This window comes from Delphinapterus leucas, chromosome 1 (assembly GCF_059928025.1).
Source record: "Delphinapterus leucas isolate spDelLeu-1000000601 "Yukka" chromosome 1, BTC_Dleu_Yukka2, whole genome shotgun sequence".
NCBI classification, from domain to species: Eukaryota; Metazoa; Chordata; class Mammalia; order Artiodactyla; family Monodontidae; genus Delphinapterus; species Delphinapterus leucas.
The window spans coordinates 93,201,298-93,227,882 of record NC_143129.1 but is presented as its reverse complement, the minus strand read 5'-3'; the positions used below and the strand labels follow the sequence as shown (position 1 = coordinate 93,227,882).

The window sequence follows — 26,585 nt, the reverse complement described above, 5'->3', positions numbered from 1 at the left end:
TTCTCAAGCTCACATGAAGCATTCTCCAAGACAGATCATAATTTAGGCCACAAAAGTCTTAATAAATTTAAGAATATTGATATTATATCCAGCATCTGTTCCTACCACAATGGTATGAAATTAGAAATCAAATACAAAAAGAAAACTAGAAAATTCACAAACATGTGGAGAATAAACATGTTCCTGAACAACCAAGGGTCAAAGAAGAAATCGAAATTAAAATAAAAACAAAAAACTTGAAACAAATAAAAATGGAAACACAACATACCAAAACCATGGGATGGAGCAAAAGCAGTTCTAAGGGGAAAGTTTAGAGCGATAAATGCCTACATTAAGAAAAAAGGGAAAACCCCCAAGATGGCGGCGGCGTCGGAGGAGCGGATGGCTGAGGAAGGAGTCGGTGGCCACGGCGACGGTGGCTCCCCTTCGGCCATCGGCTCTACCCAGCGACTGCCCCCACCTCCCCCGCCCCAGGCCCCGCAGCCGGGGTCCCAGGCTCCCACGGCCCCGGCGCTGGCTCCGGACCAGCTGCCTCAAAACAACACGCTCGTGGCGCTGCCCATCGTAGCCATCGAAAACATCCTCAGCTTTATGTCCTACGACGAAATTAGCCAGCTCCGCCTGGTTTGTAAAAGAATGGACTTGGTCTGCCAGAGAATGTTGAATCAGGGATTTCTAAAAGTGGAGAGGTACCATAATCTATGTCAGAAACAAGTTAAAGCACAACTCCCAAGGTTGTCACAAAGCACCGAGCTGATCTCCCTGTGCTATGCAGCAGCTTCCCACTAGCCATCCATTTTACATTTGGAGAGAGTCAGAAAGGAGAAACCATTCATTAGCTCGTCATGCAGACATCCTCGCTGCTGTTGAAACAAGGCTGTCTCTCTTAAATATGACTTTCATGAAGTATGTGGACTCCAATCTCTGTTGCTTCATCCCAGGAAAGGTGATTGATGAGATTTATCGTGTGTTGAGATATGTCAATTCTACCAGAGCCCCTCAGCGAGCTCATGAAGTACTTCAAGAGTTAAGGGATATTTCCTCCATGGCAATGGAATACTTTGATGAAAAGATTGTTCCAATTCTAAAGAGGAAATTACCAGGATCAGATGTATCTGGAAGACTCATGGGCTCTCCTCCAGTTCCAGGACCTTCTGCAGCCCTGACAACAATGCAACTCTTCTCTAAGCAAAACCCTTCAAGACAAGAGGTTACCAAACTCCAGCAGCAGGTTAAGACAAATGGTGCTGGGGTGACTGTTCTCAGGCGTGAAATTTCTGAGCTTCGCACCAAAGTGCAAGAACAGCAGAAACAGCTTCAAGACCAGGACCAGAAACTGCTAGAGCAGACCCAGATCATAGGTGAACAGAACGCACGGTTGGCAGAGCTGGAACACAAACTGCGAGAAGTAATGGAAAGTGCAGTAGGAGACTCCTCAGGGTCTGGGCAGAATGAAGAGTCTCCTCGGAAACGCAAAAAGGCCGCAGAAGCCATAGACTCTCTTAGGAAATCTAAACGTCTCCGGAATAGAAAGTAAACCAGAATGTGCTTCTAGCTCCAGAGAAAGCCCTGACTTCGTAGCTTGAGCAGATCTGCATATCAGGACACTGTGAGCAACATGGTGTCCCTTAGCTCTAGGCTTTCAGAACACAGCGTAAACTTGAACTCTCATGGTTGGGACAGTCTTTTCCCGCTTCTCCTCGTTGAACTGATGCGCAGAATCCTTTTATTTTGCAATAGATTTGTACTAACCAGACCTATCCTATCATGTTTTGAGAAGTTAACTTTATTTCTGTGCAGATAATGTTTAAAGCAAGTTTATCTGTTTCTGCATATATGCACATTACATAAGGATCTTAAACCAGTCTTGACAGACTAGAAGTTAAGTTTAATACATAAAATGTCCTGTGCACTTGAAAGAAAAGACCTACTTTTTAAATGGACAGTATCTTGTTTTTAAAAAAAAAATTGACTTTTTGTTATAAGTGACCTTTGTCTGGAATGTCTGAAAAGTAGTAAATGCTTTTTGGTATTGAAGTAATGGGTAACTAAAACGGACTTCCATAGTATTGGCTGTAGAAGGGGCCTCTACAGTATTGACTATATATTTTTATAAACTACTGGCAAGGGACTTACCCAGTTGTTATATACATGTTTTTGGTTCACTTTTGGGGCCATGTCCTACATTTGCATGGATGGATGCATGCATTGCCTAGTCAACTCACTTACAAAGCTCTTGCACTGGTATTGATCTTGAACCTCTACACTTCTCCACTTTTTAGAGCAGCGTCTTAGTTCATTTAAGCGCTTAACATCTTCCACCACAACAGCTTGCCTCTGGGGGCGGGGTGGTATTTGTATGTCCATTTGTCCTCCAGTTTTACAAGAATAAGAGAGTATTAGAGCCCATTGCTTTATCTGTTCTCTGCAGGGTTCAGGTACACTGGCTGAGGCAGAACCCCAAATTCTTTACATTGATGTCAGACTTCTGGCAACTAGTACTCTTCCTTACTCATCGCTGTGTGTGCTCATTGATCAAATGTGGTCATGACCAGTGGTGTGAGTAGGAAACCCAACCTGTTGGATGCAGTTTTGCCACTGAAAGAAAGTTCGCTGAAGAAAATTATACTATGAAAAAGCATTTTGATTGTTTCATTTCTGGGGAATGACCTGAGGGAAGCTTTTTAATATTAATTTCAAGCTTTCCTTATCCTGCAACTTTAAACAAAAGCTTTAATTTCGTTTGCACTCCTGTTTTGAGCTTGTAACTGGAAAAGCATGTCTTGCACTGTTCAACCTTCTAAGTGGTCACTTTAACAACCTCCAAATTGTGTACAGTGGTTATTTTCCCCACTTGTTTATTTTTGAAACAGTCAACTATTACTGTCCTAGTTTTATTTTAATGTACTAAATTATGTAGTCATTATTTGCCTGTTAAGTTCTTTTAAACAACTGTTGCCTTGGGCTTCAGTTATTTAAGGTAAACTTAGGTGTAGTATAGAATACTATCCCTTTCCAGGTGGGAGTTTAACGCCTGTATAAAACCTAAGGTTTTGGTAAGTACCTTAGTTGAATAAAAGCACAAGGTCACTACCTTTTTTTATCTGTCCAACATGACTTGGTTATGCATCCTTGAGATTAACCTCACCAAATGAAACGTTTTCTTATCAATTTTTAACATTGTCCTTACATAATATTGTCCTTAGATTTTGATCAATTCTTTGTCTAACTTTGAAACTCCATTTACAATGTAGTATGTTTTCAATGAAAAACCATAAAATAACATCCAAGTGTTTTCATGGTTTGTTGGGAAGTAATTTTAAAATAAACAATTTCCAAAAAAAAAAAGAAAAAAGGATGATCTGACATAAACTAACTGTAAACCTCAAGGAACTAGAATAATAAGAAGAAACTAAACCCCAAGTTAGTAGAAGGAAGGAAATAATAAAGATCAGAGTGGAAATAAATAGAGACTAAAAAGAAAATAGAAAAAAAAATCAATGAAACTAAGAGCTGTTTTTTTAAAAGAAAAAGAAAATATACAAACCTTTAGTTATATTTACCAAGAAAAAAAGAGAAAGGATTCAAATAAATAAAATTGGAAATGGAAGAAGAGTCATTACAACTGATGTCACAGAAATACAAAGAATCATAAAAACAAGTATATGCTTGTTTATTGAACAATCTAGAAGAAAGCAATAAATTCCTAGAAACATAAAACCTTCCAAGATTGAATCATGAAGAATACGAGCAGTCCAATTACTAGTAAAGAGCTTGAGTCAGTAATCAAAAACCTCCCAAGAAAGAAAAGTTTATAATCAGAAGACTTCACTGATAAACTCTACCAAACATTTGAAGAACTACTATACATCCTTCTCAAACTTTTCTAAAAAATAAAAGAGGGGGGGCACTTCCAAACTCATTTTATGAGGTCATCATTACCCTGATACCTAAGCTAGGCAAGGACACTACAAGAAAAGAGAATTATAGTCCAAAATCCCTGACAAACATCGATGTAAATATCCTCAACAAAATATTAGCAAATCAAATTCAACACTACATTAAAAAGATCATACACCATAACCAAGTGGGATTTACTCCAGGGAAACAAGGATGATTTAACATCTGCAAATAAATCAATGTGATATACCACATTAACAAACTGAAAAATAAAAATTATATGATCATCTTAACAGATGCATAAAGATCATTTGACAAAATTTAACAACATTTCATGATAAAACTCTTAATGAATTGACTATAGGGGAATGTATCACAAAGTAATAAAGTCCATAAATTACAAGCCCACAGCTAACATCATACTCAACAGTAAAATGTTGAATTCATTTCCTCTAAGATCAGGAACAAGATGAGGATGCCCACTCTTGCTACTTTTACTCAACATAGTAGTGAAATTCCTAGCCAGAGCAATCAGGCAATAAAAAGAAATAAAAAACATCCAAATAAGAAAGGAACACATAAAATTATTTCTATCTGCCGATGACATAATATTATGTATAGAAAACTCTGAAAACCCCACCAAAAACACTGTTAGAACTAACAAACGAGTTCAGTAAAGTTGCGGGATAAAAGTTAATATAAAAATGTAAATTGTTTCTATACACCAACATTGAACTATCAGAAAGAGAAACTGAGAACAATCCTATTTACCATAGCATCAGAAAGAATAAAATACTTAGAAATATATTTAACCAAGGAGTTCTAAGTTCTATATACTGAAAACTAAAAGAAACTGAAGAAAACCCAAAGTAATGGAAAGATGTTCTTGTACATGGATTGGAAGAATATCATTTAATGTCCACACTGGGGACTTCCCTGGTGGTGCAGTGGTTAAGAATCCACCTGCCAATGAAGGGGACAGGGGTTCGAGCCCTCGTCTGGAAGATCTCACATGCTGTGGAACAACTAAGTCCATGCACAACAACTACTGAGTCTGCTCTCTAGAGCCCATGTGCCACAACTGCTGAGCCCATGTGCCACAACTACTGAAGCCTGCACACCTTAGAGTCTGTGCTTAACAACAAGAGAAGCCACCACAATGAGAAGCCCACACACCACAACGAAGAGTAGCCCCCACTCACCGCAACTAGAGAAAGCCCACGCACAGAAACAAAGACCCAACGTAGCCAAAAAAAAAAAAAAGAAAAGAAAACGTCCATATTGCCCAAAGAAATCTACAGATTCAACATAGTTCCTATAAATTCCAACGACATTTTTCTCATAAATAGGAAAAACAACCCTAAAATTTATATGGAACCACAAAATACCCCAAATAGCCAAAGCAATCTTGAGAAAGAAGAACAAAGCTGGAGGCATCACATTTCCTGATTTCAAACTATTTTACAGGGACTTCCCTGGTGTTCCAGTGGGTAAGACTCCACACTCCCAATGCAGCAGGCCCTGGTTCAATCCCTGGTTGGGGAACTAGATCCCACATGCAGATAAGAGTTTGCATGCTGCAACTAAGGGGTCCACATGCCGCAACAAATATCCCACACGTCACAACTAAAACCAAGTGCAGCCAAAATAAAAATAAATAAATATTTTTTAAAAAACCTATTTTACAAAGCACGTTCATCACAACAGAATAATTTTGGCATAAAAAATACATGTAGACCAATGGACCAGAATAGAGAGCCCAGAAATAAACCTGTGGATATGTGGTCAATTAACGTACAACAATGGAGCCAAAAATATACAAAGGAGAAACAACAGTCTCTTCAATAAATTGTGTGGAGAAAACTGGTTAGCTACATGAAAAAGAGAAGAACTTGACCCCTGGCTTACACCATACAAAAATTGAACTAAAAATGGATTAAAGATTTGAACATAAGATCTGAAACCATAAAACTCTTAGATGAAAAGAGACTGTAAGCTCCTTGACATTGGCTTTGATAATTATTCTTTTTGGATTTGACACAAAAAGAACAAACAAAAGCAAAAATAAACAAGTAGTACTACATCAAACTAAAAAGCTTCTTCTCAGCAAGGGAAACCATCAAAAAAGAGAAAGGCAACCTATGGAATGGGAGAAAATATTTGTAAACCACATATCAGAAAATAAGCTCATCTCCAAAATATGCAAGGAACTCATAAAACTCAGAAAAAAAAATAAAGAGGGGGCAAAGGACCTGAACAGACATTTTTTCCCAAGAAGAAATACAAATACAACAGGTACATGAAAAAAGTGTTTAACATCAGTGATCATCAGGGAAATTCTAATCAAAACCACAATGATCGAGAGAGACCTTCAAGATGCCAGAGGAGTGAGACGTGGAGATCACCTTCCTCCCCACAATACCTCAGAAATACATCTACATGTGGAACAACTTCTGCAGAACATCTACTGAACACTGGCAGAAGACCGCAGACTTCCCAAAAGAAAAGAAACTCCCCACATACCTGGGTAGGGCAAAATAAAAAAGGAAAAAAGAATAGGGACAGGAGAAAAAAGAATAGGGACAGGACCTGCCCCACAGTGAGGGAGCTGTGAAGGAGGAAAAGTTTCCACACATGAGGAAGCCTCTTCACTAGTGGAGACTAGGGTGGGGTTGGGGGGTCGGGGGGCGGTGGTGGTGAGGGGGAAGCTTCAGAGCCACAGAAGAGAGTGCAGCAACAGTGGTACACAGGGCAAAGTGGAGAGATTCCTGCACGGAGGATCAGTGCCGACCAGCACTCACTATCCTGAGAGGCTTGTCTGCTCACCCGCTGGGGCAGGTGGGGGCTGGGAGCTGAGGCTCGGGCTTCTGAGGTCGGGTCCCAGGAAGAGGACTGGGGTTGGCTGCGTGAACACAGCCTGAAGGGGGCAAGTGTACCACAGCTAGCCGGGAGGGAGTCCAGGAAAAGGTCTGGACCTGCCTAAGAGGTAAGAGACTATTGTTTCGGGGTGCAAGAAGAGAGGGGATTCAGGGCACTGCCTAAATGAGCTCCAGAGACAGGCACGAGCTGCGGCTATCAGTGTGGACACCAGAGATGGGTATGAAACACTAAGGCTGCTGCTGCAGCCACCAAGAAGCCTGTGTGCAAGCACAGGTCACTATCCACACCTCCCCTCGCAGAAGCCTGTGCAGCCCGCCACTGCCAGGGTCCCATGATGTAGGGACAACTTCCCCGGGAGAACACATGGTGCCTCAGACTGTTGCAACATCACACCAGCCTCTGCCTCTGCAGGCTTGCCCCACATTCCGTATCCCTTCCCCTCCACTGCCTGAGTGAGCCAGAGCCCCCTAATCAGCTTCTACTTTAATCCTGTTCTGTCTGAGCGAAGAAGAGACACCCTCAGGTGACCTACATGCAGAGGCAGGCCAAATCCAAAGCTGAACCCCAGGAACTGAGCAAACAAAGAAGAGAAAGGGAGATCTCTCCCAGCAGCTTGAGGAGCACCAGATTAAGTCTCCACCATCAACTTGATGTACCCTGCTTCACTGAAATACCTGAATAAACAATGAATCATCCAAAAATTGAGGTGGTGGACTTTGGGAGCCACAATATATATATTTTTTCCTTCTTCTCATTTTGTGAGTATGTATGTGTATATTTCTTTGTGTGATTTTGTCTGTAAAGCTTTGCTTTTACCATTTGTCCTAGGGTTCTGTCTGTCCGTTTGTTTTTGTTTTAATAGTATCATTTTTAGCGCTTGTTGTCATTGGTGGATTTGTTTTTTGGTTTCATTGCTCTCTTCTTTCCTTTTTTTTTTCTCTTTTTTATTACTTTTTAATTTTTTTATTTTTAATAATTATTTTTAAATTTTATTTTAATAACATTATTTTATTTTATTTAGTTCTTGCTTTCTTTTTTTCGCCCTTTTCTTCTGAGCCTTGTGGCTAACAGGGACTTGGTACTCCAGCCGGCTGTCAGGCCTGTGCCTTTGAGGTTGGAGAGCTGAGTTCAGGACATTGTCCACCAGAGAACTCACGGCTCCATGTAATATCAAACAGCAAAAGCTGGGTTTCCCTGGTGGTGCAGTGGTTGAGAGTCCGCCTGCCAATGCAGGGGACACGGGATCGTGCCCCAGCCCGGGAGGATCCCACATGCCGCAGAGCAGCTAGGCCTGTGACCCATGGCCGCTGAGCCTGCACATCCGGAGCCTGTGCTCCGCAACGGGAGAGGCCACAACAGTGAGAGGCCCATGTACCACAAAAAAACAAAAACAAAAACAAACAAACAACAACAACAAATAAAAGAGCAAAAGATATCCCAGAGATTTCCATCTCAACACTAAGGACCAGCTCCACTCAACAACCAGTAAGCCACAGTGCTGGACACCCCATGCCAAACAACTAGCAAGAGAGGAACACAACCCCAACCATTAGCAGAGAGGCTGCCTAAAATCATAATAAGTACACAGACATCCCCAAACACACCACCAGACGTGGTCCTGCCCACAAGAAAGACAAGATCCAGTCTCATCCTCCAGAGCACAGGCACTAGTCTCCTCCACCAGGAAACCTACAAAAGCCATTGAACCAACCTTAGCCACTGGGGGCACACACCAAAAACAACAGGAACTACAAGCCTGCAGACTGCAAAAAGGAGAACCCAAACACAGTAAGTGAAGCAAAATGAGAAGACAGAGAAATACACAGCAGATGAAGGAGCAAGGTAAAAACCCACCAGAGGAAACAAATGAAGAGACAATAGGAAGTCTACCTGAAAAAGAATTCAGAGTATTGATAGTAAAGATGATCCAAAATATTGGAAATAGAATGGAGAAAATACAAGAAACATTTAACAAGAACTTAGAAGAACTAAAGAGCAAACAAACAACGATGAACAACACAATAAATGAAATTAATTAAAACTTCTCTAGAAGGAATCAATAGCAGAACAACTGAGGCAGAAGGATGGATAAGTGACCTGGAAGATAAAATAGTGGAAATAACTACTGCAGAGCAGAATAAAGAAAAAAGAATAAAAAGACTTGAGGGCAGTCTCAGAGACTTCTGGGACAAGATTAAATGCACCAAGATCCGAATTATATGGGTCCCAGAAGAAGAAGAGAAAAAGAAAGGGACTGAGAAAATATTTGAAGAGATTATAGTTGAAAACTTCCCTAATATGGGAAAGGAAATAGATAATAAATTCCAGGAAACAAAGAGAGTCCCATACAGGATAAATCCAAGGACAAAACCTGAAGACACATATTAATCAAACTATCAAAAATTAAATACAAAGAAAAAATATTAAAAGTAGCAAGGGAAAACCAACAAATAACGAACAAGGGAATTCCCATAAGGCTAAAAACTGATCCTTCAGCAGAAGCTCTGCAAACCAGGAGGGAGTTGCAGGACATATTTAAAGTGTTGAAAGGGAAAAACCTACAACTAAGATTACTCTACCCAGTAAGGACCTCATTCAGATTTGATGGAGAAATTAAAATCTTTATAGAGAAACAAAAGCAAAGAGAATTCAGCATCAGAAAACCAGCTTTACAACAAATGCTAAAGGAACTTCTCTGGCAGGAAACACAAAAGAAGGAAAAGACCTACAATAACAAACCCAAAACAATTAAGGAAACGGTAATAGGAACATACATATCAATAACTACCTTAAATGTAAGTGGATTAAATGCTCTAACCAAAAGACATAGACTGGCTGAATGGATACAAATATAAGACCCAGATATATGCTGTCTACAAGAGACCCACTTCAGACCTAGGGACACATACAGAACTGAAAGTGAGCGGATGGAAAAAGATATTCCATGCAAACGGAAATCAAAAGAAATCTGGAGTAATAATTCTCATATCAGACAAAATAGACTTTAAAATAAAGACTATTATAAGAGACAAAGAAGGATACTACCTAATGATCAAGTGATCAATCCAAGAAGAAGATATAACAATTGTAAATATTTATGCACCCAACATAGGAGCACCTCAATACATAAAGCAAATACTAACAGCCATAAAAGGGGAAATTGAAAGTAACACAATCATAGTAGGGGACCCTAACACCCCAATTTCACCCATGGACAGATCATCCAAAATGAAAATAAATAAGGAAACACTAGCTTTAAATGATACATTAAACAAAATAGACTTAATTGATATTTATAGGCCATTCCATCCCAAAACAACAGAATACACTTTCTTCTCAAGTGCTCATGGAACACTCTCCAGAATAGAACATATCTTAGGTCACAAATCAAGCCTTGGTAAATTTAAGAAAATTGAAATAGTATCAAGTACCTCTCCTGACCATAACACTATGAGATTAGATATCAATCACAGGGAAAAATCTGTAAAAATTACAAATACATGGAGGCTAAACAATACACTACTTAATAACCAAGAGATCACTGAAGAAATCAAAGAGTACATCCTAGAAACAAATACCTAGAAACAAATGACAATGAAAACACAATGACCCAACTTATGGGAGGCAGCAAAAGCAGTTCTAGAGGGAAGTTTATAGCAATACAATCCTACCTCAAGAAAGAAGAAATATCTCAAATAAACAACCTAACCTTACACCTAAAGCAAATAGAAAAAGAAGAACAACAATACCCCCAAAGTTAGCAGAAGGAAAGAAATCATAAAGATCAGATCAGAAATAAGTGAAAAAGAAATGAAGGAAACAATAGTAAAGATCAATAAAACTAAAAGCTGGTTCTTTTAGAAGATAAACAAAATTGATAAACCATTAGCCAGACTCATCAAAAAAAAAAAAAGGAAGAAGACTCAAATCAATAGATTTAGAAATGAAAAGGGAGAAGTAACAACTGAAACTGCAGAAATACAAAGGATCATGAGGGATTACTACAAGCAGGTACATGCCAATAAAATGGACAACCTGGAGGAAATGGACAAATTCTTAGAAAAGCACAACCTTCTGAGACTGAAGCAGGAAGAAATAGAAAATGTAAACAGACCAATCACAAGCACTGAAATTGAAACTGTGATTAAAAATCTTCCAACAGGGTTTCCCTGGTGGCGCAGTGGTTGAGAGTCTGCCTGCCGATGCAGGGGACACGGGTTCGTGCCCTGGTCCAGGAAGATTCCACATGCCACGGAGCAGCTGGGCCCGTGAGCCATGGCCGCTGAGCCTGTGAGTCCGGAGCCTGTGCTCCGCAAAGGGAGAGGTCACAACGGTGAGAGGCCCACGTACCGCAAAAAAAAAAAAAATCTTCCAACAAACAAAAGTCCAGGACTAGATGGCTTCAACAGCCAAATTCTATCAAAAAATTAGGGAAGAGCTAACACCTATTCTTCTCAAACTCTTCCAAAATATAGCAGAGGCAGGAACACTCCCAAACTCATTCTACAAGGCCACCATCACCCTGATACCATAACCAGTCAAAGATGTCACAAAGAAAGAAAACTACAGGCCAATAACACTGATGAACATAGATGCAAAAATCCTCAAGAAAATACTAGCAAACAGAATCCAACAGTACATTAAAAGGATCATACTCCATGATCAAGTGCGTTTTATCCCAGGAATGCAAGGATTCTTCACTATATGCAAGTCAATCAATGTGATACACCATATTAACAAACTGAAGGATAAAAACCGTATGATAATCTCAATAGGTATATGACAAACCCACAGCCAACATCATTCCCAATGGTGAAAAGCTGAAACCATTTCCACTAAGATCAGGATGAAGACAAGGTTGTCCACTCTCACCACTATTATTCAACAGTGTTTTGGAAGTTTTAGCCAAAGAAATCAGAGAAGAAAAAGAAATAAAAGGAATCAAAATCAGAAAAGATGAAGTAAAGCTGTCACTGTTTGCAAATGACATGATACTCTACATAAAGAATTCTAAAGATGCTACCAGAAAACTATTAGAGCTAATCAATGAATTTGGTAAAGTAGCAGGATACAAGATTAATGCACAGAAATCTCTTGCACTCCTATACACTAATGATGAAAAATCTTAAAGAGAAATTAAGGAAACCTTCCCATTTACCACTGCAACAAAAAGAATAAAATACCTAGGAATAAACCTACCTAAGGAGACAAAAGATCTGTATGCAGAAATCTATAAGACACTGATGAAAGAAATTAAAGATGATACAAAGAGATGGAGAGATATACCATGTTCCTGGATTGGAAGAATCAACATTGTGAAATTGACTATACTACCCAAAGCAGTCTACAGATTCAATGCAATCCCTATCAAACTACCAATGGCATTTTTCACAGAAGTAGAACAAAAAATTTCATAATTTGTATGGAAACACAAAAGACCCTGAACAGCCAAAGGAAACTTGAGAAAGAAAAACGGAGCTGGAGGAATCAGGCTCCTGACTTCAGACTATACTACAAAGCTACAGTAATCACGACAGTATGGTACTGGCACAAAAACAGAAATATAGATCAATGGAACAGGATAGAAAGCCCAGAGATAAACCCATGCACATATGCTCACCTTATTTTTGATAAAGGAGACTAGAATATACAATGGAGAAAAGACAGCCTCTTCAATAAGTGGTGCTGGGAAAACTGGACAGCTACATGAATAAAATAGAACAGTCCCTAACACCATACACAAAAATAAACTTAAAATGGATTAAAGACGTAAATGTAAGGCCAGACACTATCAAACTTTTAGAGGAAAACATAGGCAGAACACTCTATGACATAAATTACAGAAAGATCCTTTTTGACCCACTTCCTAGAGTAATGGAAATGAAAACAAAAATAAACAAATGGGACCTAATGAAACTTAAAAGCTTTTGCACAGCAAAGGAAACCATGAACAAGATGAAAAAACAATCCTCAAAATGGGAGAAAATATTTGCTCATGAAGCAACTGACAAAGGATTAATCTCCAAAATTTACAAGCAGCTCACGCAGGTCAATATCAAAAAACAAACAAACAAACAAACAAACAACCCAATCCAAAAATGGGCAGAAAACCTAAACAGACATTTCTCCATAGATGATATACAGATAGCCAATAAACACATGAAAGAATGCTCAACACCACTAATCATTAGAGAAACGCAAATCAAAACTACAATGAGCTATCACCTCAGACCAGACAGAATGGTCATCATCAAAAATCTACAATCAATGCTGGAGAGGGTGTGGAGTAAAGGGAACCCTCTTGCACTGTAGGTGGGAATGTAAATTGATAAAGGCACTATGGAGAACAGTATGGAGGTTCCTTAAAAAATTAAAAATAGAACTACCATACGTCCCAGCAATCCCACTACTGGGTGTGTACCCTGAGAAAACCTAATTCAAAAAGAGTCATGTACCACAATGTTCATTGCAGCTTTGTTTACAATAGCCAGTACACGGAAGCAACCTAAGTGTCCATAGACAAATGGGTGGATAAAGAAGATGTGGCACATATATACAATGGAATATTATTCAGCCATAAAAAGAAATGTAATTGAGTTATTTGTAGTGAGATGGATGGACCTAGAGACTCTCGTACAGAGTGAAGTAAGTCAGAAAGAGAAAAACAAATATTATATGTTAACACATATATATGGAGTTTAAAAAAATGGTACTGATGAACCTAGTTGCAGGGCAGGAATAAAGATGTAGACATAGAGAATGGACTTGAAGACATGGGGTGGGAGTCGGAAGCTGAGGCGAAGTGAGAGTAGCATCGACATATATACACTACCGAATGTAAAATAGTTAGCTAGTGGGAAGCAGCAGCATATAACAGGGAGATCAACTTGGTGCTTTGCCATGACCTAGAGGGGTGAGATAGGGAGGATGGTAGGGAGGCTCAAGAGGGAGCGGATATGGTGACATAAGTACGCATATGGCTGATTCACTGGGACGAAGTGAGAGAGTTGCATGGACATACATACACTAGCAAATGTAAAGTAGATAGCTAATGGGAAGCAGCCACTTAGCACAGGGAGATCAGGTAGGTCCTTTGTGACCACCTAGAGGGGTGGGATATGGAAGGTGGTAGAGAGATGCAGAGGGAGGAGATATGGGGATATATGTATATGTAAAGCTGATTCACTTTGTTATAAAGCAGAAACTAACACACCATTGTAAAGCAATTATACTCCAATAAAGCTGTTTAAAAAACAAAAAAAGAACAAAACAGAAAAAACCCACAATGATCTATCACCGCAAGTCTGTTAGGATGTCTATTATCAAGAGACAAGAGACAAAAATATTGATGAAGATGTAGAGAAAAGGGAACCTTTGTGCACTGTTGGTGAGAATGTAGACTGGTAGAGTCATGGTGGAAAACAGTATGGAGGTTCTTCAATAAATTAAAAATAGAGCTATCATATGACTCAGCAATATCTCTTCTGAGTCTATGTGCAAACGGAACAAAACCACTCTCTTGGAAAAGTATCTGTACTCTCATGTTCTTTGCAGCATTATTTACAATAGCAAAAGCATATAAATAACCTAGGTACTAAGTGTTCATTATGAATGAATAGATGAAGAAAATGTGATACACACACACAGACTGGAATATTACTGGTCTCAAAAGAAGGGAATCCTGTCATTTACAACAAGATGGATTAACCTGGAAGGCATTATGTTAAGCGTAATAAGACAGAAAGAAAAAGATTAATACTGTATGATATCACTTATATGTGAAATCTTCCTTTTTAAATGTCAAACTCATTGAAACACAATATAAAAGTGGTTGCCAGGGTCTGGGAGGCTGGGGAATTAGGGAGAGGTTGGTAAAAGAATACCAACTTTCAGTTATAAGATCAATAAGTTCTGAGGATCTAATGTGTAACATGCTATCTATAGTTGATTAAACTGTATTGTATAATTGAAAACTGCTAAGAAAGTAGACCTTAAATGTTCTCACTAAAAGAGGAAAAAGTAAATATGTGAGGTACTGGATGTGATACTTAACTTGATGAGGGTAATTCTTTCAGAATGTATATTAATATCATATCATCATTGTACACTTTAAATATCTTACAATTTTATTTGTCATTTATACCTCAATAAAGGTGAAAAAAAAGAAATTCTAAAGATGTATTTGCTTAAAGCAAGTACAAAATGGTGCTAGACAGAAGATCTGAGATGCATAAGTTAATGAGAAAAGAAAGTGGGCAAATGTAAGTGAACATATATGAAACAATAATATTAGTGTTTATTGGAATTTTAAAATTTTACTTAAAAGATATACTCAAATTGTCAGACAACAATAACATTTAAATTATGAAAGGTATATATATGAAGTTAAAGTGTTCTGAAATCTGTATAATCTGGGAGATGAGTAAATACTTCAATTAAATTAAGACTTTGGTAAATTAAGTTTGCATGTTGTCATTGGTTGTGTTACCACTGAAAGTACGGAAATAACACAAATAGCTACCAAACTAGTAGAGGTAAAAAATAAAATGTTTAAAAAAGAATACTTATTCAATCCAAAAATATCAAGAAAGGACCTTTCTACTAGTGGAACTAACAGAAAGCACCAAATAAAATGGCAAATATAAGCCCAACTATTTCAATAGAAAAACTAAATGTAAAATCATTAAAGGTCCAATTTTTTTAAAAAAATCATTAAATTGGATAAAAACAAAATTAAACTAACAATAATAACAACAAAAACTGTCTTTACATCAGGCAGAAAGTACTTTAAGGAAAACAACATTATTACAGGTAAAGAATCACTTCATTTCACCAGAAAAAAAATTAAATATTTTTATGTACCTAATTACATAGTCCTAAAATATATAAAAGCAAAAATTGACAGAACCATAGGGAGAAATAGGCAAGTAAATAAGTATAGTGGAAATTTTCTAGAAAACTTCTTTCAGTGGTAGATAGAACATTAAAAAAATCAGTAAAGATTTAGTAAACATGATAAATAAAATTGACCTAACAGACCCATATAGAATGCTATCCAACCAATCTGAACAATACAGATTGTTTTCAAACACACATAATATTAGTTTACTATTTCTATTTCACAAATTTAGTGGCTTAAAACAACATAAATTTATTCTCTTACAGTTCTGGATATCCGATGTCTAAAATGGATCTTAAGGGACTAAAGTCAAGATGCCATCAGGTCTGATTCCTTCTGGAGACTCTAGGAGAGAATATGTTCCTCTTTTAACTTCTAGAGCCTATGGCATTCCTTTGCTCCTGGCCACATCGCTCCAAACTCTGCTTCCATTGTCACATTGCCTTATTCCCTCTACAGTCAAATCTGCCCCTCCCTCCTTCTTGTGATTACATTGGACCTACAGGGATAATCCAGGATAAATTCTCCACCTCAAGCTTCTTATCACATCTGCCAAGTCCCTTTTATTGTTAAGGTAACTTATAGGTACTGGGCATTTAGACATCAACATTTAGGGGGGCATTATTTAGTCTACCACATAAATAAACATTTACCAAATTTGACTATATAAACGATCATAAATCAAGTCTCAAAAATATCAAGTGATTAAAATCATACAGGGTATTCTTTTACCATAATGCAATTTTGCTAGAAATCAATAACAAAAGATAACCAGAAAATCTCCATATATTTGGGAATTAAGAAGTAGACTCCTAAACTGCCATGCATTAGAGAAATAAACAATGACAATTAGAAAACTTTTAAACTGAAAATAAAAAATACATACTCTTAAGGGATAGTGGTTGAGAATTTTTCAAAATAGATTAAATGTACAAGATGGAGTTAAAACAGTGTTACACTGAGATTTAATTTCTAAATTCATATATTAGAAGATAAAAAAGATTGAACATTTAAGATCTGGGTATTCACCTCGGGAAGTCAAAACAGAACGGAAAAATAACCTGAAAGTAAAGCAAAATAAATAATAAAAAATAAGCAAGAATTAGTTATGCCACAATATGTAGTAGGTAGGATCAATAGTACTAGAAATATTCTTTTTAAAAATCTGGTATAAATCGGGACTTCCCTGGCAGTTCAGTATTTAAGACTCAGTGCTTCCACTGCAGGAGGTATGGGCTCATTCCTGGCCAGGAAACTAAGATCCCACATGCTGCATGGTGCAGGGCCCCTGCCCCCCACAAGAAAAAATCTAGTATAAACGAAAAACTTCTGGTAAGATTGTACTGGGAAAAAAAAGAAAAAGGAATAAATGAAAAATATGAAGAATGAGAAGAGCTATCCCTAGAAATTCCAGAGAGACTAAGAGGAAGTAAAAGTATTGTGAATAACTTATGATGATACATTAAAAACACTAGTTGAACTGGGAAGTCTTAGACACTTTTTTTTTTTTTTTGCTGCACTACTTGGCTCATGGGATCTTAGTTCCCCCACTAGGGATTGAACCCAGGCCCACAGCAGTGAAAGTGCCAAGTCCTAACCACTGGACCACCAGGGAATTCCCTGGGAAAAGTCTTAAGAAAATAATTTATCAAAACAATTTCAAGTAGAAAACATGAAGAGTCAATAACTGTTTATAAAATTGAATCAATAGTCAAAAATATTCTCATAAAGAAAATCTAGGCCAAGATGGCTTCACTGGTGAGTTTTACCAAATATTTAAGTAAGAAATTATTTTAATCTTCCAAAAAACAAAAACAAAAAACAAAAAAACACCAGAGTATAGAAAAAGATTGAATACTCCTCAAGGTAAACTTGATACCAAAACCTAAAAGAACAATATGAGAAAGGAAATTAATAAACATTCTTAGTCATAAATTTACATGCAAAAATCTTAAAATATTAACAGAATTAATTTTGGAATAAATTTCTGGATAAAACATCATTATCATGTTAGGTTTATTTTAGGAATGATACAATCAATGTAGCTCACCATGCTGACCAAGTAAAGGAGAAAAACATTATCCCCTCAATAGATGTAGAAAAATCATTTCATAAAATTTAACTATATCACTAAGTATTAAAACAAAAATGAAATACCTTGTAATAAACTAGTAATTAGAAGGGAATTTTTGTAACCTATTTTGATGGATGATGTTATGTGGCCTTTGCTAGGTCACAGCACCCAGGTATTTGGTAAAGCACTATTCTAGATGTTTCTGTGAAGGTGTTTTTGCATGAAATTAAGATTTAAATTAGCATATTTTGAGTAAAGCAGAATGCCCTAGGTAATGTGGATGGGCCTCACTCAATTAGTTGAAGGTCTTAAGAAAACTGACCTCCTTCAAAGAAGAGGGAATTCTGCCAGCCGACTGCCTTCAGACTTAAATGGAAAACCTCCCCTAGGTCTCTCACTTGCCAACTTACTCTGTGGATTTTCCAACCTCCTCAGTTGCATGAGCCAATTTCTTAAAAGAAATCTCTTTCTCTCTCTCTCTCTCTCTGTCCCTCTTCTTCCTCTCTGTCTCTTCAGTCCTCCCTTTGTATCTGCAGGGGATTGGTTCCAGGAGCCACTATGTACACAAAAATACCCAGACATTCAAGTCTCATAGTTGGCCCTCAGTATCTGAAGGTTATGCATCTGCAGGTTCAAGAACTAGAGATGGAAATTTCAATCTGTGGTTGGTTGAATCTATGGATGTGAGACTGGTAAATATAGAGGGTGAATATATATTTATTGGATAAAATCCACTCATAAGTGGGCCCTTGCAGTTCAAACCCATGTCTTCAAGGGTCAGCTGTATATATATATATATATAGACATATATGTATATGTACACATATACACACCCTATTGATTTCTCTTAAGACCCCTGACTGATATACCTACAAAAGAGTATTTACCAAAAAAACCAAAATACAAACAAACAAAAACCAAAAACAAACATTATTCTGCATGGGGAAATTTTGAATTTCTTCTCTTTTATATTGAGAAAAAATAATTATTTCATATTAAACCAGAGATTCTGGAGCAAGAGAATAAGGCAAAGAAAATAAATGGATGAGAAACAAAGAAATAAAACCACCATTATTTGCATATGATATGTGACTGTGTATGTAGGAAATCTAAAGCATCTACTTATAAACTATTAGAAATAATAAGATATACCATCAATATAAAAAATGTATCTTGATATACCAATAGTGTCTAGTAGAAAATGAAATTTTAATCAGATATCATAAAACTTTTTTAATTAAGTAAATCAAATGACAAATCTAATAATAGATGTGAAGAATTATATGGAGAAAATCACAAAACTTTATTGAGAGAAATTAAGGTAGGTTTAAATAAATGGATACCCCATCTCATGGATTGAAAAGACTGACAAAAATGTCATTTCCCCAAAAATTGATTTATAATTTAAATATTATCAAATATAATCAAAAATACAATCAAAAGCACAATAATGTATGAGTATGAGTAAGACAAAAGCTGACAATGATTCTAAAATTTAAATGGAAGTTGACAGAACTGGAAATAGTCAAGATACTCTTGAAGAACTATTGATATAAGGTAGGAGACTTGATCTATGAAATATACACATTATTAAGCTAAGGTAATGAAGATAATATTGGCATAGGGATAGATAGTTCAACCAATGGAATAGAAGACAAAATATAGAAACACACTCATGCATATATGAAAACTTGATATATGACAGATGTGGCACTAGAGAGCACTGGAGAAGTGATGGATTTCTTAATATATGGTGCTGTGACATTTGTGTACCAATATGGAAATAAATAATTGTACTCCTACAAAACTCAGTTCCAGAATCAGTGCTGTTTAAATGACCATACCACTCAAGGCAATCTACAGATTCCAAGCAATATCAAATCACCAATGGCATTTTTCACAGAACTATAACAAAAACATTTTAAATTTGTATGAAACCACAAAAGACCCCACACAGCCAAAATAATCTTAAGAAAGAGGAATGGAGGTGCAGGAATTATACTCCCTGACTTCAGACTATACTACAAAGCTACAGTAATCAAAACAGTATAGTTCTGGCACAAAAACATACACATACGTCAATGGAACAGGATAGAAAGCCCAGAAATAAACCCACGCACTTATGATCAGTTAATCTGTGACAAAGGAGACAAGAATATACAATGGAGAAAAGAAAGCCTCTTCAATAAGCTGTGCTGGGAAAACTGGACAGGTACATGTAAAAGAATGAAATTAGAACATTCTCTAAAACAATATACAAAAATAAACTCAAAATGTATTAAAGGCCTAAATGTAAGACTGGATATTCTAAAACTCCTAGAGGAAAAGATAGGCAGAACACTCTTTGACATAAATTGCAGCAATAGTTTTTTGGATCTGTCTCCTAGAGTAATGGAAATAAAGATGAAAATAAACAAATGGGACCTAATTAAACTTAAAAGCTTTTGCACAGCAAGGGAAACCACAAACAAAACGAAAATACAACCTACAAACTGGGAGAAAATATTAGCAAAGAATGCTACCAACAAGGGATTAATTTCCAAAATATAAAAACAGCTCATACAGCTTAAAATCCAAAAAAACAAAAAACCCAATCAAAAAATGGGGAGAAGCCCTAAAGAGAAATTTCTCCAAAGAAGATATAGAGATGGTCAACAGGTACATGAAAAGATGCTCGATATTGCAAATTATTAGAGAAAGGCAAATCAAAACTACAATGAGGTATCACCTCACACCAGTCAGAATGGCCATCATGAAAATGTCTACAAATAATAAGTTCTGCAGAAGGTGTGGAGAAAAAGGAACCCTCCTACAATGTTGGCAGGAACGTAAATTGGTGCAGCCACTATGGAGAACAGTATGGAGGTTCCTTAAAAGATTGAAAATGGAGTTACCTTATGATCCTACAATTCCACTACTGGGCATATATACAGAGAAAACTCTAATTCAAAAAGCTACATGCACCCCGGTGTTCATTGCAGCACTATTGACAATAGTCAAGACATGGAAGCAAGCTAAATGTCCATTGACAGATTAATGGATAAAGAATATGTGGTGTATATATACAATGGAATTTAGTCATAAAAAAGAATGAAATAATGTCTTTTGCAGCAACATGCATGGACCTAGAAATTATAATATTAAGTGAAGTAAGTCAGATAAAGATAAACATCATATGATATCACTTATATGTGGAATCTAAAAAATGATACAAATGAACATATTTACAAAAGAGAAATAGACACTTCGACATGGAAAACAAACTTATGGTTACCAAAGAGGATAGCAGGGGTGGTGGGGGGAGATAAATTAGGAATTTTGAATAACACATACACACTACTATATATAAAATAGATAAACAACAAGGACCTACCGTAGAGTACAGGGAACTATATTTAATATCTTGTAATAACCTATAAGGGGAAAGAATCTGAAGAAAAAAATATATATATATAACTGAATCACTTGGCTGTACTCTTGAAACCAATACAACATTGCAAATTACACGTCAATAAAAAATGGTTTAAAAATAAAAAGATAAATGAGCACACAATAATACATAAATAAACACTATACTAACTTTTTAAAATTATTTTTAAAAAATCAATTCCAGGTGAAATAAATACCTAACTATGAAATAAAAAGAAATATAAAGCTTTTAGAAGATAATATAGGAAAATTTCTTCTTGATCTTGGGGTAGATAAGGAATTTTCCAAAAACATGACAATAATCACAGAAAGAAAAGACTGATGAATTTGATTACTTTCCACATATCAAAAAACATCCCCAAATAATGAACAGACAAACCACAGAGAAGGAGAAAATATCTGCATCACAGATAATCAACAAAAGTGTTCTATTCAGAATGGATAAAGAATTCCTACAAATGGACAAGAAAAGTACAATATAGAGAAAATGGACAAAAGACTTGAAATGGCACTTCACAAAAGAGGAAATTCAAATGACTGGTAAACATGATAAATTACTCAGACTCATTAGGAATCAGGGAAATAAGATATCACTACATACATATCATTTTGGCTAAGTAAATAAATAAATAATAGAGCTGACTAATTCCTGTGTTAGATAGGATATGGAATATTGGGAACTCATACGCTGCTGATGAGTACATAAATTAACACAACCCCTTGTACAACAGTGTGACACTTTCTGTGATGCAGTAATTCGACTGTTAGATAAGCATCCTACAGAAATGCATAGTTACATGCACAGGGAAATAGTATACATTTTTGTTTTATAGAAGCATTGTCTATAACAGTTAAACATTGGGAAAATTCCTAATGTCTATCAACAATAGAATGGATAAATTGTGACTATTCATGGAATGAAATACTACATGGCAATGAAAATAAATGAACTAAAGGATGATTCTTTAAAATGTAATATTGGATGAAAAAAACAGCACTCTGATAAATATATACAGTATATTTCTATTAAGCACCTATAGAGTTATATGTTATATTTTACACCAAAGTTTTTTAATTACCATTTTTAATATATCAAAAATATAAGTATCTAGAAATAAATTTCTAAAGTTATGCAAGAGCTTCTTGAAAAATATATTAAAACTCAATTGAAAGCCATTACAGAAGACTTAAATAAATGGAGAAATGTGCCATGCTTAGAGATTGTATCTATTAACATTGTATACATGTTAATTATCTCCATTTTATTGATTTAATTCAACCTGAATACATGTCCAACAGATTACATTATGGAATTTGACAAGATATTTCTAAAATTTATATAAAAATGCAAAGGATCAAAAATGCCAAGATACTCTCGATGAAGAAGAGTAAGATAGGGTAATTACCAAGATTTATATTAAAGCTATTATAATTAAGACACAAGTACTCACTAGGACATAGATATCCCCTCACTTAAACTTAGTTACAGCTTATAGATATACTAAGATATGTACATAAGTATACTAAGAGAAAGACCAGAAGATAAACCCATACATATATGGACACTTGCTATATGATGAAGTTGGTATTACATGTTAGTCAAGAAAAGATGAACTTTTCAATTAAGAATCTTGAAACAATTGGTTAATCACTTGGAAAGAAATGGAATTGAACTCCTTGTTCACACTATACATACACGAAAATCAATATGAAGTGAATTAAAGACCAGTCTTTGAAAGGAAAAATTCTAAAACTCTTAACAGAAATTATTAGAGAATTTTTAAAATAAATTCAGAGTAGTGTATAAGTCAGAGTTCAGTCAGAGAAGCAGAACCACCAGAATGTGGAATATGTGTGTGTGTGTGTGTGTATGTGTAAAAAGATTTGTTCCAGGAATCTAACTTTCTTGCCTCCTTGTGAGGAGCTATTGTCTCCCTATCGGATCCTGAATCTTCAAGTCCACAGGGCAGGAAATCAGGAAGAAAAGATAAATGTGGCATGAGGGAGAGGAAGAACAATCTGGAACACCCAGGGCCAAGCTGAGGGACACAGGATAGATTGAAACCTGTGTCAGTTCTTGTTGTCTGTGACCTTGATGCTACACATGTCCTCTTTGTCACAGAGCTAAACACAATTACTTGGCCAACAAATAAGAGAAGCTGAAGAGAAATCCAGGGGAAGATGAAGTAGTTCCAGATCGGGCCACACCTCATGTCAATGAGATGCACCAGTAGATCAGAGACAATGTGTGTGAGCTACAAAGTGGCTGCTGCTTCGCTTTTGCCCTCCAAGTCTCCTACAGGAGTCTGTCTCTCTTGTAGTCGACCCTAACTAGAAATACTATATACAAAAGGGAATTCTGGGAAATGTAGTTTAGCCCAGCAAAGCTGACATAATACAAAGCCACCAGAGGTGGAAATATTTTTCTTAAGACACAATGAGCAGGGAATTCCCTGGCGGTCCAGTGGTTAGGACCCTGTGCTTCCAATGCAGGGGGCCTGGGATCAACCCCCTGGTCAGGAAACTAAGATCTTGCAAGCTGTGGGACCAAAAAAAAGACAAAATAAGCTGTAATAGCACATGTTAAAGTAGTTTTATTCAAGAAGAAAAGATGAGAAGTATATTTTCTGGGCTCCTGAATATTTGAGAATATCTTTTTCTTGATATCATATTTCATTCAGAACTTAGGTACGTAGAAAATTCTTCATTTACGATTTTTTCCCTCAGAACTGTAAAATTTGTGCTGTTTTTATTTTTCCCTTAATATTCCTAAACAAAAGCAGAAATTTATGAAAGTTTTTGGCTACCTTTTAAGCAATATTTTTTGTCTGAATAGTTTATAGTATTCATTCTTTGTCTTTCTAACCTAAACCTTTTGTCAAAATGTGGTAGATACACAGTAATGTTTCTAGCCAAAAAAAAAAAAATTCCTAGCCTTCATTGCAGTTATAGGTGGTCATGTAATGTAGTTTGGCCAGTGATCCAATAACACATGAAGAGAGGTTTTGCTTTCCTAATATATCTCTTCTTTTTTGCCGCTTTTTTCCTGCTCTTGAAACTGGAATAAGACACTGGAGATGAAGCAGCCTCCACATGACTATTCATTCTCTCTTCATGTTCACTGGCAATACATCAGTGAACAAAATAGTCAGACCTCTCTCTAACTTTAACTTAGGTGCAGCTTAAACTCTGCTGTATATCAATGTATAATAATATAATTAAATAAGTAAAATATGCAGAATATTGATGATGATAATAAGGGCTATGGGAAAAATAATATCAGAATATGGAACTCCAGGAGGCTGGTGGGTGCAAAATAAAATAGGGTGGTAAGGAAACTTTCACTGATAAGATGACATTTGAGTAAAGATGAAAAATGTGAAAGAGCAGGCCATGAAGTTAGCTAAAGGAAGAGCAACCAGTGGTATCTGGGAATAAACCAATGCAAAGACCTGAGCCAGGAATGTACCTGCTATACCTAAGGAACACCAAAAAGTTAGTTTGGCTAAAATTCAGTGGGGATGGGGAGACTAGTAGGAGATGAAATTAGAGAGGAAGCAGGGGAACAATTAGTGTAGGGCTTTTCCACCATTGTGCAGAATTTGGCATCTAATTTGAGTGAGATAGAAAGCCACTAGAGGATTTTGAACAGTGGAGGGAATGTTCTGATTTACAATTTTTAAATATTTTGTCTTGTTTATAAACTTTTTATTTTGATCTAATTTTAGACTTACAGAAAACTTGTAAAAATAGTACAAAGAGTTCCCTTATATCCCTTATCCCACTTCCCCTATGTTAACATTTTACATCAAAAATGGTAAATTAATACTAGTGCAATATTATTAACTAAGCTACAGGTCTTATTCAAATTTCATATTTTTTCATTCACTGTGTCCTTTTTCTGTTCCAGAATCCTGCTCTGGGTCCCATATTACATGCAGTTTTGTTTTGATTTTTCCTCCTTAGTCTCTTCCAGTCAGCAACTGTTTTTCACTCTTTCCCTTGTCTTTCATGACCCTGACACTTTGGAAGAATACTAATCAGTAATTTTGTAGAATGCCCCTCAAATTGGATTTGTCTCATATTTTCTCATCATTGGAAAGAGTATTAGCTCAGGCTGCCATAACGAAATACCACAGACTGGGTGGTTTCAATAACAGATATCTATTTCTCTCAGTTTTGGAGGTTCACAGTCCAAGAGCAAGGTTCCAGCCAATTCAGTTTCTAGTGTGAGCTCTCTTCCTGGTTTGCAGATGGCAGCATTCTCACTATGTCCTCATTTGATCTTCAGTGTGAGCATGCTGGCTCAACGCATTTTGCTGGCAGGGGTGGTTGGAGGGGACCATTCTGAAGTCTCATAAGGACACTAATCCTATTGCATCAAAGTCCCATCCTTATGACTTCATTTAACCTTAATTACTTCCTTAGAGGCCCCATCTCCACACTGGGGGTTAGGTCCTCAATGTATGAATTTTAGAAGGGACACAAACATTCAGTCTATAACAGGTTTTGTATTTTTGGAAAGACTACCACCTACAAAAATATCTTTATGCATCATATCAAGGGATTCATGATATTGATATGTCTTATTACTGGTGATATTTATCTTGATTATTTGGATAGGTTGGTGTCTGCTAGGCTTCTCCCCTATAAAGTTACTTTATTTCCCTTCATAGTTAATAAGTATCTTTGGGGAGATGCTTTGAGACTGCAAATCCTGTTTCTTCTTAAACTTATGCTCCCTCATTTTAGCATCCATTGGTGAATCTTGTCTGCAACAGGTATTACTAGGGCACTTACAATGATGATTCTCTATTTCCCCTTTCCATCTACATTTGTTAATTGAAATTCAATTGTGAGGAAAAGCTGTCCCTTCTTCATTTATGCATTTGATTTTTATATTTGCATAGACTCACTGGGTATATATTATTCTAGGGGTTAAACTCAAACACTGTTTTTGTTATTCACATTATTCCAGTTTTGGCCATAAGATGCTCCTTCAGATTAGCTCCTCTGTTTTTGATAAGCCTCCATCTTATCTTATCTTTCCTTATCTTCTGACCTCACAAAATGTTTTAGGTTCACCTTGTGTTTTCTTTGCTCCAGCCTGCCCTGAAATCAAATTATCTAAGAAACCCTGGTTCCTTATGTTAGAGAATCGTGTTTAGAAACCAAGATCTGGTGCTAAGTGTGCTCATTGTTCTGGAGTGTCACTGCCTCTAGGCCTTCTCATTGAATGAGTTAGTTAGGAAATATATGAATGTATACTAACCCCCCCCATATATATATATATATTTCTTTGTCTGAATATATATCAAAAACCATGAATTTATACTGATGCCTCTTATTGTAATCCAATACCACAGGGTTTATTTTAGCCTTCTTCCTTTCCTTATGTCTTTC

General features: G+C 36.5%; 1 protein-coding gene across 1 annotated transcript; it reads left to right on the top strand.

Moving 5' to 3' along the window:
• Positions 1 to 342: 342 nt before the first annotated feature.
• LOC111180044 (F-box only protein 28-like) lies at positions 343 to 3,295 on the top strand. Its single transcript, XM_022584100.3, has 2 exons — positions 343 to 737; positions 811 to 3,295. The coding sequence occupies exons 1-2, from the start codon at positions 358 to 360 to the stop codon at positions 1,535 to 1,537; spliced, it is 1,107 nt and encodes a 368-aa protein (XP_022439808.1). The 5' UTR covers positions 343 to 357; the 3' UTR covers positions 1,538 to 3,295.
• Positions 3,296 to 26,585: the final 23,290 nt, after the last annotated feature.

What these genes read in the sequence shown, in the direction of transcription:
- LOC111180044 (XM_022584100.3), top strand. Translation starts at nt 358, where the DNA reads ATGGCGGCGGCGTCGGAGGAGCGGATGGCTGAGGAAGGAGTCGGTGGC. An exon ending in AAAGCACAACTCCCAAGGTT is followed by an intron (nt 738 to 810) that starts GTCACAAAGCAC and finishes TTACATTTGGAG; the next exon opens with AGAGTCAGAAAGGAGAAACC.